Consider the following 17,567-nt stretch of genomic DNA (forward strand, 5'->3'; position numbering starts at 1 on the left):
CTTGTGGGCTGATTGGACAAAACATCAGCTCACATACTCATTACTGTCTCTCAGTTAAGACAGCAAAATCACCTATACTCCAGTGAGAATGCAGCATTGAAATAAGGTGGAACACAGTTTACATGGGTTAGTCATATATCTCTTCATCTCAGCTACAAGCTTAAAAATATTGACTTATTTTTTTCCGCATGTCTAGCTTTCTTTCCAGTCAGTATGAAGACACTCAGTAAATGCAATCTGCTGTTCTGGAAGAAACACTGAGAGCAAAAAGAGAACAGGATAATATCTCAGCTAGAGGGCTCCATATGTCGATGACAAGGTATGGTATACTGAGAAATAACACTGAGAGCAAAAAGAGAACAGGATAACATCTCAGCTAGAGGGCTCCATATGTTGATGACAAGGTATGGTATACTGAGAAATAAAAAAGATTAGGATTGTTCTAAGTACCTATGAGCCACACATAATAGTAGGAAGGAAATAACACTTTCTAAATGCACAGCACTGTGACAAAAGTGCAGGTGAAAAATCTTTACTTGAGCACAGACAGATGGGAAGCTGAAGTTAAGATGGCATTGGAGATATGCACTATTGTAATTTGAGATTATTAAAAAGCTCCTAGTAAAGCTCCCAAAGGGCCCGATCCTAAGCATTACCACAGAACTGATTGTGCCACTGATAAAGGAGTAAATGGAAGTTCCATGCAAAAATCCACTAATCCATTAGCAGACTTGCTTCCGCTAATCAGAAGAAATTAAATTATATTCAGGGGTGAATGGAAGTGTATGTTGGGATGGATATTGTTTGCTTGTATTTAGTTCTCTTCCTCAAAAATATCTTCTGAAGAGAAACAAAAAGTAAGTAAAGTAAATGTTGCCCATTTTGAGCTGTTCTGTGCTGTGCTTTTACTGTGTAGGCCAGTGATGGTAAATAAAAGACATTTCAAAAGGCTGCAGCAATGAGGTAAGATTTATCTGGGCAGACAGGACTCTTCTGAATTGCAGTTTGCATCCGTACAGGTAATATTTGGAGATGATTATTCCTGGACTGGTCTATGGCTGGGTGTTAGCTTTAGTGTGAATGTATTCCAGTTGTGTGTAAGTGTTGAGATTTGATTACCTGTTTAATCCCCAAATATATCAGGCTGCACTTCTAGGCAGTGGATGGAGTTGTCACTCACTGGTTAGGTAAAATAGTGTCTTCTATAAGAAACGGTTGTAAAAGCCATATGTTGTTACATTTGTTTTTGGTTTGTTTAAACGTGGAGACTGGAAATTAGGTACAGAGGTGCCTCACTGAACAGATGCACTGGTAAGACAAATGCTAAACGCATCCACTAAATTAGCAAGTTGCTGAACTTTTGATAAATCTTAATAAAACCTGCTTTTTTGCAACCCGTTTTTGTCAGATCTGACTAGTTTTTCTACTACACCAAATTCTCATTGCTTCTGAGTGGAACCTGCTTGAATAAAAATGAGGGAAAATCAGGTGAGAGTCGGGTGTTATTTAAACAACTGTGACACATTATATCCTGCCCTAAGAAATCATAATTCAACAGAAGACTAATGTTGGTGCTTAAGTGTAGCTTGAATTCACTCTATCAAAAAAGGCTTCTGCCTATTCTGAATTTTTAAGTCATGTCATCTTTCAGCTTAATGATCCTTTAACATCAGCCTGCCACTCTGCAGAATATCTTAGAAGTTAAGTACTTACATATACATGGGCTGTAGCTGTAAATGAGACGTCTTCTGAGGACCTTGATAGCCATAAGAGTCAAATCCACCTATGAAATCAACTGAAAGGGGGAAATAGCTTTCGTTAGCAACATCTTTTCAGAAGTGATAGGCACTATCACTCAAGAGCCACCCAGCACACAGATTATTTTTGATGGGCCTCCCTAATTATGTGTTCAATTAGACCATCTAATTGTGGAGATGCAGAAAAAGGGTAAAAAATAGAGAAAGGCAAAATCTGTCTTTTAATTTTAAAATAAAATTAATTTTAAAATCACAGGAAGACAATGTAGGATTTATAACAGCCATCTGTCTGTCAGAAATAGCCACACACACCTCTTTTTCAAACGGACCACCTCACTGGAGTACAAAGCAACATGCTATTCAGATATTACAGATGCTGAAAACCATTTATTTATTGGCATGAATGCGTTGCTTCTGACTGTGATCACTGTGTCTGGCTTGCTGTCATACTGTGGTTCAGTGATGTAGAGGAGAGAGCACATTGATTCGACTCTGTCTGAGAGACAGAAGTTTCTCTGATTCCCTGCTTTGACATTTGGGTTGAAATGCACGAACAGAGGGTTGGAACAAATTATCTGAGCTTCAAAGATGAGACTTCACAGATCTAAGGAAACCAGCATTTCTCTCAAGGCGAAAGTTGGAGTTATTTGTTAATTCACACCACCACCAGTTCCAGTTGGTCTTCTCATGTTTATTTTAAACAATTTCCAGGGCAATTCAATCTCATCTGAGCCCAAAACCTCTGTTTCTCTGCTATAACACTTCCCTCACACAGGTAAAAGTGCACCCTTTGCTTCCTTTGCACCAGGAGAGCCAACTATTGGCTTTTGTGGGTTATTTGTGGGCAGCTCTCATCCCTGAAATACTGCTTCTTACATAGCAGATGTGAATTTGACTTTGGTAGAAAAGGGCCAAAGAGCTCAGGTATGGAAGTGCATTTTCCACAGGTCTGGAAACTGCTGCTGACAGACTGTCTCTGTGTATATTAAGACGAAAAAAAAAAAAAAAAAAGAGGGTTCATTGATAAAGGATAGCTTCTTGTGGATCTAAAATGCAGTAGTATCCATATAAAAATCACAAAATGTAAATCTGTAACCCCTGGTTTGAGAACTTTCACAGTGGTTGGAGTCCTTAAAACTTGCATTTATGATGTTATTTTATACTAAAGTACCCCTCAATGTGTGCCACACTTATCAGTGCAGTCACACACATTCCAGATATGTTACAAAATCCAACTCTTGTGCCCCTCTGTCCACCGTTTACTTGTAACCACAGACATGTTGAACCTGTCATCTACCTTTTTTCCTGGCAAGAATGGCCCCTGCAGAAATAATTTAGCCAATTCTGTGCTCTGTGGCAGCATTACATATACTCCTATCCCAGAATGATATTTTACTAAATTAATTGCTGACATCTCTAATGAAGGAGGTTCTATAGTCTCTCTGTGTTGCCTTTCCCTGCACCTAACTTCCTAATGTCTAATTTAAATGCAATTTCCTGCGAATTAACTACTTTTCTACATTTTGGCCTTGTCTCCCTATGGATACTAAGATAAATGAGCCATTTTCTTTCTTTCATATCTACTTTTAAGCATTTTCAAAAAGTATTTTCATGCTATCCCTCTTTTTGAGATTTAAGCAGACCTAGTTCTTTCAAATTTTTCTCATAGCCCAGGTTTTCCAAGCCTCAAAATTTCCAAGCCTGAAGATCCTTCTTCATGCTTTTTCTTACTATTTGGTGCACAAATCAGGACTAACTGGAACAACTGCCATGTAAGTCTTCTATACCTTACCTGGAATAACATGGTGGGTTTTTTGTTCTGTTGGGTTTTTCTTCCTTCTTTTGTCAACAGCATCATAAAAATGCTTAATAACCAGATCTTTATGTTTTGACACTAACTGTATTCTAGCCAAGTAGTCTGTCTTTTATCTGAAGACATTTGATTGATACTTCCCCACAGGCATTATTTTGCACTTGTCTGCATTGAATTTCTTGATTTCAAGCCACTTCCCAAGATCATTTTGACTTCTAAGCCTATCTTTGCACGTGCTCATGCCCCTCCCAGTCTGGTTTAATCTGAAATTTTTACAAATGTTCTCTCCTCTATCATCCTTTCTGTTAACAAAAATAACAAAGACAATTATTTCCCTAGCAGAGGTCCCAGTGGGATCCCATCTGAAATGTCATCTCAGCTGGCTGATAACTAAATTTCAAATAGAGCTATAGACAATTCTGAAAATAGTTTATGATGACAGCATCTGGACAGTGCTTCCCTGGCCTGCTTACAAACCCTTCATAGGGTCAAAATCCTGCTAAAATCAAGATAAATGTCATTTGTTGCTTCTTACTTACTCACTGTATGTAACCATCAGAATAACTTTATTACAATTTGATCATGTCTTTGAAAACATACTAAGTTTATAGGCACAGAATGAAGAACTCACTGTAGGAATACTGTTGAGTGAAGTGCTAGGCTGGAAGGAAATAAAAACCCTCTTATTCAAATGCAAAGATTGCAGCAAAAACAATGTCTTTGCTGTAGCTATGGTTTTTTGTTCTTTTGAACAGTTTTCCTTTTTTTTTTCTTTTTTTCTTGACTTCTCACAACACAAGCCAGAAAATATCTGTGTTGGATTAAGAGTCTCACTGGTGTCAATCCATGCCACTTTACAAATGTTGCTTATATGCATTTGCCAGACTTTACATTTCTTGTGCACTTCCCAAGACCATTCAAGTAACTGGTAAACCATTACTAGATGGCTGCAGGCATAGATGCTCTGATTTGCAGTCATGGGGCAAAAGGTCTTAAGGGCGATTTCAGGGTTGTTTTCAGAAAGCTAAACCAACGTGTTAAAAAAAGATTTCTTTGAGTAGAACTATTTTCTGTGGGAATGAGATAAAGATGCATGATGAATATCTCTGCATGCTTTGGGTCTTTGCCCTGTTGCACAGAGTAAACAGAGAGTGTTAACAAGCCACATTGTCAAGCGACAAACAAGGCAAGCTTGTAGAGACATTTCTGCATTCAACTGACAGTGAAAGTTCTCATGTGTGTAACCAAATGATGGTAGAGCAGAGAGTACTACTGTGACTCTGTCGTAGGCATACAATGGCTTCTGACATGCAACAACAAACTTTGCAAGGTAGGTAAAGGTAGGTAATAGAAAGTGAACTCCAATACAAAAGGGTTTCAGTAATTTCTTTGTAGCAAGTTTTCTTGATGGTGGCAGTTTCTCACTACTCTAAAGCCTGTGGTGTCCATACTGTGCTAAAAGCTCCCTGTGGACTCTGAGCTAGTTTCTTAAAGCATACAAAATGCTGTCCTTTCTGCAGGCATTTTATCCTGGCTGTGCCTGAAAGGTCACTAAAAGTGTTGTATGATTGATACATTCCTGGCAGCAGTGACAGGGGATTAATAAACCAAGGCTCATTAGCTGAATTTCTACAGAAGCTTCCATCCTTAACCTCATTCATCAAACACATTTTTGACCATTCTATTTTACATTAATCTTACATGCCACTGTTATTAGAAGAGGCTCTTTTGTTTTTGTTTTGCCTTAGTAAAAACACACTTCTATATAGAAACAAACACAGAATCCCATTCCTTTGAAATATTGGGTGTTGAGATGCTTATTTTCCTGGCTGAACTTGAATAGGATAGTGACAGAACTATTTATTTGTAAAATGTGTTACAAGAAATTCAGCCAGACTGTTTTCTTCCTTTGCTGGTGTTAAGGGGCTCGTCAGGCATATGACTGTGGTTACAATTGTAACACAAACAGGACATATGGCTCAGAATAGGGACATATTTTCTATTACTAAGTACCCACAGAGATGTGAAGTTTCAGCCTTTGCTCACAGTCACAGTCCCCACTGTCTCAACTGTATATAAGGACAGGATGAGAAGCATAAATGGGATTCTCATTTTTCATTTCTGGAAGTTTGTGGTGTATAGAGAGACCATTAAACTAGGATGCACAAAAAAGAGCCCATTAACATGGATATTCATATGGGAGAAAGGATTCCAGAAAACTAGCAGCAAGAAACAAATTGATGAAATCAAGAGATGGACAAAGAGAAACAGTGTGGAATAAAAGCAATAAAATCTTCCTGTAGAAAGGAAAGGGAAAGATACTGAATAGAAAGCAGTCGCTAGACACTGTTCTCCTTATAGAAATTTTCCTCTGTAAGATATAAATACAGAAGCATAAATATTCAAGTCCACAGCTAATATATATATATATTTACCTTTAGTGACTTAATTGAAGCAATGATAATTTACATTATCTTAGGATCTGACCCAAAGAGTCATTTAGGATACATGTGCATGGAAACATGACTGATGCTGTGGCTTTCCTTGCATTTTAGTAGGCATGCAAAAGTCAATGCAGACTAGATATGAAAGGGTATAGAGCTTAAGAATGGGGAAAGACATGAGTGACTTTATCTGCAAAGAAAAGGAAGGGGAAAGGCTGTGAAACAGCCATGTACTTGGCCAACCTGTGACCTGCAGTATGGATGACTTCTTGACTACTTTCAAATCCTCTCCTTACCTTGTTCCTTTGCTACTGTTATTTGGCTGATTATCTCACCCCTGCTCTTGATGCATGAGGCCCTGCCTCTCACAGCAGTGAATGTTTTGCCAGTGCTCAACCCTGTGTTCGCCACAGCATCTGCTTCCTGCCTGTGGCTTCTGCTTCACAAGTGTAAATGTCTTTGGTAATAATTCTGTAATGAGGATGACTTCTGCCACTGATTCCTCCTCTCCTCCTTCACTTTGTCCATCTCCCTGATGAAGCAGCTTGGCTCCCCCAGCTTTATTAGATCCATCCCAGACACCCCCATCTGTTTCCCTCCTCCCATTTTCCACTGCATACCACCTCTCCCATTTCTTCTATGAGCAAACTGATAATGTAGTCCTCCATTCTTCAGTTTGCCAGCCTTTTACAGCTCATTTCCCCTTCTCTCTTCCTATAGTCACAGGAATTTTTTCCTGTAAAACTTCTGCTAGTCCCAGTGACAGAGTCTTTCTCTTGATCTTTTTTTTTTTTTTTTTTGCATTTCCCTCCCAATACAAATACATGTAAATTCCTTTTATAAAAAAATCAACCCACCCTTATCCCTGCTTGTCCCATTCTCTCTCTCTCTCCTGATGGTTTCAAACACTTTCAAGCACTTTCCTCCTTTTCTGTAGATTTTCTCCCATTTTGTATTCTGTCCCTTGCACGCAGCTAGAACCGCAGGCAGATCACCTCTTCCTATCCAAATAAGGGCACTGGTAACGCAGTGAACAAGTCCTCTCTGTGGTCATCCACCTTTTGCACAGCAGCTCCTCTCTTCTTCCTGAAATCTTTGCCTTCCTGGCCTCTGCTCTTTCTTCTGCAGGTGTTCACCTTCTCCCTCTCATCCTTCTTTTCCTCACTGGGTGGTTCTGCCTGGGTCCCATGAGCAGTAACTTCTACTTTTTACTTTTCTCCACCTCCTGTAAACTGGGTAGTCGCACTTGCAAACGCAAATTCTGCTGTCATTGGTTCTCTGAGGTGTCAAAGGGTACCTGGCTTGTGCACACTCTGCTTCTTCTATGCAAACTAAAATCTCAGCTTTTCTCTGTGATATTTACCCATGGATAATTAAACATGAATTCCAGTTTGGCATGGCTAAAACCAGAACTTTTAGCTGCTCCTCCCTAACCTTCTCTGCTACCTCTCACAGTGAACAATGGCACTTGTATCCTCAAGTCTGCCTGTCACTTGAGGATATGTTAGATGTCAACTTTGGTTTGGACTGTGCATGATTTAATTTCCAAAGATTATTTTGCATATTGAAGAGGAGGACTTTTGTGTCTGTTGATACAGCTATAACATTTACCCAGGGCTCTCAGTGTCAAACTCCACAAGTGTTCCTTTTTTCTGAACTCCCTGCATGCGTAGCTGAGATCAAAGCTGCAAGACTCATCTCTTTTTTTTGGGCTAGGTTATTCCTCTCTGCATCCTGCTACTGATTTAATCTTCTGTATTACATCAAGTAGAAGCTAAATCTTTTTAAATTGAAAGCCTTTTGTAGAGTCCACATCAGTCTCTCCCCCTTCCAGTTGTAAAAGCTAAATTCTGCCCCCATGCTGCCAGCTTGACCTGCGTACTTGCAAAATTTCCAAACACTTTCTCTCCTTGTGAAAATGTCTTCACAAACAGTTCTTTCATTGTTTTCCCTAAAATTCTTCTTTGCTCCGTTGGCAGTTATTAGGTTGCCAATGCCTGTATATTCCTATCACGGGGATTAATATTTGCTCATAATTTCTTTGTGCTCATTTTCTACCTGTACCCACCAGTTGTCTGTTGTCTAACACATAGATTGCAAGCTCCAAGAAACAGAGCTGGCATTCATGCTTGTTCAGTGCTTGGCATCATGATGGTCCTTAAATATACTCATGAATCCAAAGCACTAAAATAATATTAAAAATTTACAGTTACCCATGATAAAAATGGTACCATTTAGAAAGTGCTAATGACCAGCGAAATGTACGTGCATATGGACGCTTCTTGCACACGCATGTCATGACTGAACATGTTTCCCGCGTGGTATAGCAGAGAGAGAACAAGTGGTGTACATGTGCTACATCTGACATGAGAGGTCTTAAGCTTTTGTATGCTGGCTCTGGAGCCCAAAGGCTTAGTCCCCTGGACTCGGGCCTTGGAGGTGCAGTGATTACGCTTCACTGCCACAGCAAGGCACTCCACTGCACGCGTAGCTGGGAGAAAGGAGAGACAGCAAACAAACTACAGCTAATAACACCTGTGGAGGCACTGTTGGTGCAGACATAAGTTTGTGAGGCAAGAGAGAGCTGTGCACAAATGCTAGTAGCTAAAAACTGGCCAAACTCAGAAAAAATGGATGGGAGTAAAATTAGGCTTGTTTTTAATAACTGTGGAAATGACATATGGGAAAAAATATAAAAGAACATATGGGGACACCCTTGCTCCTGCAGCTTTGCCAGTATCCTGCTACTCATCTTGCTGTTTGGTGAAGACACTTCCAAGCACTTTAGTGCTGTTGCCTTTTTATGCTGTGAGCATGGCCTGGTGGTTGCTCAACAATATAGCACACAGGAGGAGGTTTGCTTGAACGCAATCTCAATAAAGTTTGTTTACGATGACAATCAAACGTTATTGGTCTTTGTGCTGAGCGCACAGCAATTTAGACTCACAAAACAGGATAGAGCCAAGCCCTGGCAGAGCAGGGGGAAGGGGGCATCTGCCAGTACCTGAGGCTGTGCCCATCCTGCTGGCACAGGAGGGTTCAGAAATGGCGTAAGGACTTGGACACTTGATCCAGTTCTTGCAGTGCAATGAACTGCATTTCTGCCAAACAGCCGGTAACTGCCTGTGAGTGCTCTTAGTTCTCCCATTTGCAAGGTGAAACTAAAACCTCAGGTTTTTAAACTGTAATGTCATGGCATTTCTGAGCCCTACGATGTCCACAGGAGCATCAAAGGGAAACCCTTACACAAATTTTAGTGGAATTTCTCAACTCAGATTCTGCCCCACTGCCCCTATTTTCATGCTGTTTACTTTTATAATAGTCAAAATTATTCTGTAATTTTTTGCTTCACAAGGGCTTTTCTTCCAGATTCTTCTCCTCTTATCATGTTTCTTGTTGGAGAAGGGCCTGCAGCATCCGCTTCTGTCTCTGTTGCTGTTGATCCCCTGGCTAATTCTTTGATCAACCCTTCTGAGACAAGATGTAGGACTGAGGAGGTATGCATGTTTGTGAAACCTGATAAACACCACCTGGTGTCACCACCCTTACAGAGGTAATGACAGGGATCATAGCCCGTTACTCCCTATAATGAGGACCAAGCAGAGATGCAGATATTGCATTCAAGGTGAGCCCAGCTCATGGTTGTACCCAGCAGAAAATACCAGGATGAATAATGCTGAGGATCCATACATTAGAGAAGCTAAAATGCATCTCAGACTCCCAGGTGGAGAAGGCATCTGGTCAGTGGCAGAGCCTCAGGGCAGGAGACAAGGAATACTGTGTTCTGGAGCAATGCCTCAGCAAGGCAGGGCTGGCCAGGAGCAGGAATTGTGTCAGGGAAATGGGAACCAGGGTCATGGATGAACAGAAAGGAGCCTGGGTGAAAGCAGCCAGGAGTAACTAAGCAAGGGTTGGGACACATGAGCGAGGCTTTGGCAGCTGAAGGCAGAAAGAGGGACCAGGGATAGGACAGGCAAGAACAAGAGTCAGAGGCCGGGAGAAAATGTCTGGAGCATAGCTACAGCAATGAGAAATACTGGCCTGAAATGGCCAGTGCTGCCTTTTTTATCTGATAAACGCAGCAAGCCATCTGTCAAGCCTATAGACCTGGAAATAGGGTTGCAGTCAGGTAGGCTGCCACTTGACCCCTGCAAGGCTTGGCAAAGCTTGTCCAAGCTTGCAGTAGGGCTTGTCCAATGCTCATAGGTTTTACAGACCTCCACTCAGCTATGAGGACATTAATAGTCTGAAGAATATATTATTTTTCTAAACTGGACAGACCTGGACACTGCTGGAATAGCTATTTGCTTTCAACTTTTCATGCCTGAGTATTGAGCAAAAAAATTTAGCCCTGAAATAAGTTTTGACTGACAAATCATTCTAACAATTAAAGAAAATGCAGGGTAGACTGAATTATCATAGAGGTTATCAAATGAATCGTTAGGAACAATTGTTCTTAGCCAGATCATTACTAGGGGCAAGTGATAAAGAGAGGAAAAATGAAAAAAGGAGGGAAAAGAAAATGCCTGGGGCAGTGGCCTCCAAGTGTGACCACTGCACTAATAAATTAGAGTAACTCATTAGTAGGTACAACAAAGTGGAGAATTAAGGCCCAAATCCATGAAAGTTAACAATCCAATGCTAATGAAGACCTACCTAGATATTTAAAAAGAAAAGTAGTAAGGAAAACTTTAACAGAAGGCATGCTGATACAAATAATTTAGTACAAAGCAACGCCTCAGGCATGTAGGAAACTGCAAGGAGCTCACGTTGACTGTCTCAGTGGGGAAGACACTAGGGCTGTGGGCAGGTGTCTTTTTCAGAGCCACTGGAAATGATTATTGTCTCTAGTCTATCCACAGCAACTCATCACTGCTCCTCTCTGAGATGTTGCTGTCCTTCACTCCAGAGGGAGCTTGGCTGGCCAGAACCTGCTCTGTTATACCTGCTCATTTTGTCTGAATCCGTGAGGAGGCAGCCAGCCACCCTCAGAGGAGAGGAAACCAGAGTGGGGAAGGGGTATGGCAGCCCCACACGGCTGCTCCTCTGAGCTGCCCTCCTTCCATCAGGGCAAAGGAGGAGATGCTTCCCCAGGCACAGCATAGGAGGGTCTGCCTCCAAAGCCTGCCCTCCGTGTTCAGTGTAAAGTAGCAATAGATGACTCATGTCAAAATGAAGTCTTTCACTGCCATCCAAACGAAAAAACATGGGCTGCCTGAAACTGCTTTCCATGCAATTTTCAGCTTGTGGAGAGTCTCAGATTTTGCTAATTTTTCCTGATTTTGAATATGAATTTTGGTTATTTTTAAATGTCAAAACATTTCCATGGCTAGGAAGACCACGTCCTATTCAGCTGCAGCAACAACCTGAGCATCTCTTCAAATCATCTGTGGCTTCTATTGTCAGAGCCATGACTAGTTACTACCTCTTTTCTGATACCAGTTAGACATAAACATGTGGGACATTGTTTAATGATCTGGACTTCTTTGTGTTCCTCTCCTGAAACAATTAATTCATGACAAGTAATATTTTCAAAATGCTTTGGTATGAAATATATTCTTTTTTGTAAAAGAGATGTTAACTCTTCATTCTCTCTTCATGTGTGTAGATCTTTTCCAATGCTTCTGCAACATGTCTTTTTTGAAAAGATAAAATGTGAGTGGTGAATAGTTAAAAAAAAAAATGATGCAAGGTAACTATATCCCCCTGGCTGTTACAATGCATTGATTATATTAAGTAGTATCCCACTGTGATGAGCTGCTGAACGGAGACGTTACTTCCTTCAAGCTCTACATTATGTTATTTAGACATCTTTTAAACTTGAGGGTGACAATCCCCACAGGAGGTGGTAATGGATGCAAGGGGAGTGTCAGGGAAGACAGTGAGGGAGAAGAGAAATTATCATAGATGGAGCCAGCAACACCACCATTTTCCCCCGTGTGATTTTATTTATACATTTGCCTCATACCATACCCCTGTCTCCTAGGGATTCCTAGAACATCAACTTCATTAGTTACGAAGGCAGCAATCCATAACCAATTTTCTTTTCATGTCAAGCTTGTTCATGTATAAACCCAGCCCTTTTGTTGGAAACATTTGCAATTAATCTCACAAACAAAGAAAATGTAAATTGTACAGTCTACCCAAAGCAACCCTTCTGACTCAAGGCCCTGACCACCATCTATTATACACTAAAATGAATTGAAATTCCCACTTTGAGTCTAACCTAATTTTCTAGTGATAATAGGCATAGATTCCCAGAAGCATTCTGTGCATCTAGATAGTAACATCCTAATTTTCTTTCCTGGTAAATTTTTTAAATAAGATTTTAGTACCAAAGGAAATTAACCTTTAAATTAATTGTAATTATAACATGCCATCACTGATTTTGTCTTCAGACTAATTACTTGCTATTATTTAAACAAACTGCACCTCCTCTGAGCTTTAAGTTTGTTTCTCTTTCCACAGTGCCATGCCAAATGATCACAGATCAGGCCAAGTAGGGTCTGCCGAGCCCTGTGACACCTTGGAGCACTCAAGTTCATTTGCATCTCAAACGCAGACGGTTTCACTTGCCGTATCTTCCTGCAGTAAGCTTTCCCTCCTGTGCTTCAGCCTTGCTTTCTGCAGCTCAGACATTTTCAGCCTGTGCTTTCTGATCAGCGAGCATGCCTTGCGAGATGCAGAGCGCCTGTGCTCTACGCTGGTGAGAATGAGATGCTCAACACCAGCCTTCTGCTCTGAGAAAGGTCCCCTCCAAAACAGGACATGACTGGAAATAATGATGCAGGAACCAGCTATTGATCTGTGAAAAAGGTTGATATCACAAAGGTATCTCAGGGAATTTTGTAAATGTTTCTGGTGGCCCCGTGGCTCTCTTTAGGACGACAAGCATGAGGCAGTATCATGGGATTTCAAAGGCTTCTCTTCCTCCATGCTTCCGTCAGCATCTTGACAGACAAAGACATCCCATTTCCCTCCCTTTGGTTCACTTAGTTCACATAGCAGTCACCACACTGAACGAAACAAGTGAACAGAAAAAGCTTCAAATTTAGCCACAGGCTGTAAATTGGAGAGTGCAGCTGAGCAAAAACAAGCTGTAGCTTCAGCTTTTGTAGCCTGTTCATTGAATTTTTATTCATGAATGACCTGTTCAACAGCTGGAGAACAACTGTGTTTTAAATACGGCTTGTATTTGTTCCTATGCTTATTTGCTCCTCTGTTCCCCCTGCAGACTGGCTAGGCTGTCGTTACATTAACCAAACAAGTCAGACCACTGATTCACCCTGTTGAGAGAGGTGTCTACCACAGACAGGGAAAACTGCTCTTTGGAGTTACATCCCTGACTCCATTCACTGTGGTGGAAATCTTGATTGTTAGTTTAAACTGCAGGGCTAATTACATTCAGGTGTAGGTATGTGATATGAATACCATCCTTGACTTTTTGTGGTATCAGTGAGGGGCCCAAAAATGCAAATGTGTTTCTTCTCACGATATAGCTATTCCTTTATGACAGATTCTGCTTCTATTATTTCAACGATGTAAAGGGTTTGAAGATGCAGAAACTCCCTCCCACCTACCAGAAACCAATCACAAGTTCTGTAATATTCCCACATAGGCTGAGGGAGGCAGTTGATGATGGTCTATAAAACCTGTGGCAGCACAGAAAAGGTGAAGATGGAATGATGGCTGTTTTCCAGAGAAAGACACAGGACATATTATACAAATGGTAGGTGCAAAACTAACAAAGTGTATAGCTGAGGTGCTGGAATTCTTTCTCTTGGGAGGCTGTAACTGATAAAAGTGTTAGTTCAAACATAGGAGTACACTTCCACAAAAAAAAGGTCATTGTGGGCAATGAAATATGATGAGACTGCTTCTGAGTAAGGAAGTCCCTGAACTGCAAGTTACTGTCAGGATTTTTGGGGAACCACAAACTTGCTGTGTTGTTATATGCCTATATCGCAAATAGATAGGGAAATAAGCATCAGATGTTCTTCATTGCTGGATATCAGATATGGGGCTGGATAGACCTGTTACTTTGGTTGTGTTACACAAGTGTAACAATAATGCTGTGTTGGTGGGGCTGCAGTTTACTCTGCAGCTATGGTGTCACCCCTCAGCTGGGGAGGAAGAAACCTGCCAGGCTGCCCAGGACAACAACCTCCAGAAACGCACCCAAGCCCAGTCTTGATGCAGAAAGATGGCTGCAGTCATCTTCAGCCTGGTGAGACCGCATCTGGAACATTGTGTCCAGTTCTGGGCCCCTCAGTTCAAGAGGGACAGAGAACTGCTGGAGAGAGTCCAGCGCAGAGCCACAAAGATGATGAAGGGAATGGAGCATCTCCCTTATGAGGAAAGGCTGAGGGAGCTGGGTCTCTTTAGCTTGGAAAAGAGGAGACTGAGGGGTGACCTAATCAATGTTTATAAATATGTAAAGGGTGAGTGTCAGGAGGATGGAGCCAGGCTCTTCTCTGTGACATCCAGTGACAGGACAAGGGGCAATGGGTTCAAGCTGGAACATAGGAGGTTCCACTTGAATATGAGAAAAAACTTCTTTACAGTGAGGGTGACAGAGCACTGGAACAGGCTTCCCAGAGAGGTTGTGGAGTCTCCTTCTCTGGAGACATTCAAAGCCCGCCTGGATGGGTTCCTGTGTAGGAACACCTGATCTAGGTGTTCCTGCTCCGGCAGGGGGATTGGACTAGGTGATCTTTCGAGGTCCCTTCCAATCTCTAACATTCTCTGTTGTGTGTGATCTCCCTCAGCCTTAGTTTCTGCTTCCTTCCTATCTTTCTCCTGTCCTTGTAGTCCCAGAATTTAGAGCCATACTCACCAGAAAATGGGAAGGGAAATAAAGAAGCAGAATTAATAGCCAAATCTTTGCTACCGGTTTCTCTCTGTCTTTGTTTTAGATATTTTAAGCAAGGATGGAAGCCAAGGTGTTATTTCTCTGTAATGTCCCACTAAGCAGATTGCGAAAAGCATTTGGCACAGAAATAAAGTGATACCTGAGCATATTCTGCACTTCAATAGTGCCTTTCATCCCAGAAGCTCAAAGTTATGGAGCAACACGCCTGTGAGTTTGTCCCTGTCATTATTTCCCATTTTAAATATGGGAAACAAGAAGTATGGAGAGGTTAAATAACCTGCCCAGAGGTGGAAAGCAGCCTGTAACAGAGCTAAATATAAAAGGCTTTTCTAGCCATCCCATATATTTGTCAAAATTTCACATCCCTCACACCTAATGAATTTAATATCATCTTTTAAAAGAAAAACTTTGTCATCACCTTCGTACTTCCCAGGTCAGGCCTAGGATCCTAGAGTGGATTGTTGTTTGGCACTGAGTTTATTGGCACATAATTGCTATGCTGTATTGCTCACCACCAGACATCCCCTATCTGCGGTATTGTCTTCCTGAATATTTTCAGTAATTCAAATAGAATCTTGAATTCAAGATTTTACGGGGGATGTGAAATAATTTTAAAGGGTTATTTAGAGCTTTACTTCTGTGCCAGACATCCCCCAAATCTGGGCTCAAAGGAGTATGCAGCAAGAATCTGTTTAAGCCAGTTGCAATTTCTTTTGCTTTGCATTTTGCCTGGAAACAATGCCAAGAGAAGCGAAGATCGTGTATGTGCAAGTTGGATCCCTGCTAGTGTAAGACAGTGCAAAGGTTGTATCTCATGGTACTACAGGAACAGTCAGTCAGGGCGTGTTTATTCTCTTATTGCCTTGTCATTGTGTTATGGTATGTAAATGCTGTTTCTTCCCCCTGTCTGGGTCTGCAAAGGAGGCTTCTGGATTATGATTTCACTATGGGACACAGATTGAATTGATGGTTTTCTCTAGGCTGGAGTTCCTTCCCAGTTGAAGCTATCCCTCTAATAACAAGGCAGTGCCCTTCCCCTCAACAGAGCCTGCAAGGCAAGTGCAGAATTCCCACTTCAGTAACCCAGGTTTCTTTTTTAACTGCTTACAGACAAAACGCCACAGAAGGATGCCGCTTTATTGCTTACATTACAGGGTTTTTCACAAAATATCTGCATATTTAATAACATATTCTGAAATACATTGAATTTTCTTTTAGTAAGGCACTAGCAGCTTATATCAGGGAGCCAAACTGCTAGTAAGGAAATGTACACTAAACAAACATTTTGGTGTTATTAAAAATAATGTTCAGCCTTTGAAAAATGCAGGCCTAACATGATTTTGGAAGGCAAATGAGGAGCTCCAATAAGTTTGCAGCTGTTGAATGCCTCCAAGTAATGATCACTGCTGACATTTTCACGCTTTATTTTTAATTGCTGCAGCTAATAATGCTAATGAGGTAAGAATAACAATGGCTTAGGCATACCCATGGCAATAGCAAAGAGGAGAGCGTTGAGTCGGCAGCAGCCCTGCTGGGCACCATCCTGCCTCATCTTTCCCAGACGGAGACTCAAGGCGCTCCAAGCCTCAGCGTTCCTCCTCCCTAAGCAGCCACAGGGAACAGGATGCAGAAGGGACCTTTGGGAGGGACAAACCACCAACCAGAGAAGGCACCCTTGCCTGACCCTTGGAGATGGGTGCTGCAGGTTGCCTCTGGTGCACCCAGCATTAGAGAGCTGCTTGGGACTGTACCAGGAGGGAAAGCAGCCTCCTCTTTAATACTTGATACAGAATTAATGTGAAGAAGATTGTTCTCATGAAAGGTAGTGCAGAATTGTGCTGTGATTTAGGGGGCCTCTTGCTGGATTTATTTGGTGTGTAATTAAAACCTCTATACTTGCTGATTCAGCCCTAGTTATGGCCCTGATTTGATCACTGTATTTTTCCATTCCTAATCCTTTAGTGAGGTTAGAGCAGGTTAATCTTTGTGAAATGTTTGCTTAATTCTACCCTCGCTCATTTGTTCTCTTAATAAAATCTGCATAAAGAATGGAGAAATAGTAATTCTTTCAGCTTGTTCCAATTACTTTGAGAGCAAAGCTTATTCAGCTGAAGCAGCTCAAGAGCAGCTTGATTGTGTTTCTACAGTTGAGGCTCTGTGCCAACAGAAGATGAGGCACCTTCTTTGCCCCTGGGCTGTGTTGATATGTTCCTCTGGTTAAAATCTGGAGCATGCTCCTGCCTGGCTCTTGGAAGTTGCATGACTTATTCTCTAATCTCATGTCTTGCTGCCTGCTCTTGCCAGGCTCAGTGTTTCTGCCTCTTCTGCTCCTCTTCTGGGCTGTGGTTGCTCCTATGGCCCATTCATACAGGCGTTTCTCCAGTGATGTCTGTGAATATGGAGGCAGATGAGAAGACAGCAGTGTTCCTCTGCTCTTCACAGACCACTTCAGAAGCTGGGAAAGCACAGCAGCAGTGTGGGAATGTTGCTTTGTGGTGACCCATTTTACCAGAGGATCTTTAATTGCTGACACTTATTTAGCACACAGAGGGAACACCAGCTGCTTGTGTACAAGCATGAGCCCAACCTCACCTCTTCCCAGGTATGGAGGTTAGGCAGGGGTTGGTGGATAGCAGAACAAAGCTTTTTTCTGCTATGCTAGATGCTATATGCCCAAAGAA

General features: G+C 41.6%; 1 protein-coding gene across 1 annotated transcript in view; it reads right to left on the reverse strand.

Annotated features, from left to right (window-relative positions):
* Window positions 1–1,709: 1,709 nt before the first annotated feature.
* Window positions 1,710–17,567, reverse strand: part of LOC104468809 (sodium/potassium-transporting ATPase subunit beta-1-interacting protein 2) — a 77,692-nt gene continuing 61,834 nt past the window's right edge. The window contains exon 3 of the mRNA XM_010083054.1: window positions 1,710–1,795. Within this exon, the coding sequence (XP_010081356.1) occupies window positions 1,710–1,795 (86 nt within the window). The remainder of the gene's footprint in view (window positions 1,796–17,567) is intronic.

The sequence above is a fragment of the Pterocles gutturalis genome, unplaced genomic scaffold (genome assembly GCF_000699245.1).
Source record: "Pterocles gutturalis isolate BGI_N339 unplaced genomic scaffold, ASM69924v1 scaffold17185, whole genome shotgun sequence".
NCBI classification, from domain to species: domain Eukaryota; kingdom Metazoa; phylum Chordata; class Aves; order Pterocliformes; family Pteroclidae; genus Pterocles; species Pterocles gutturalis.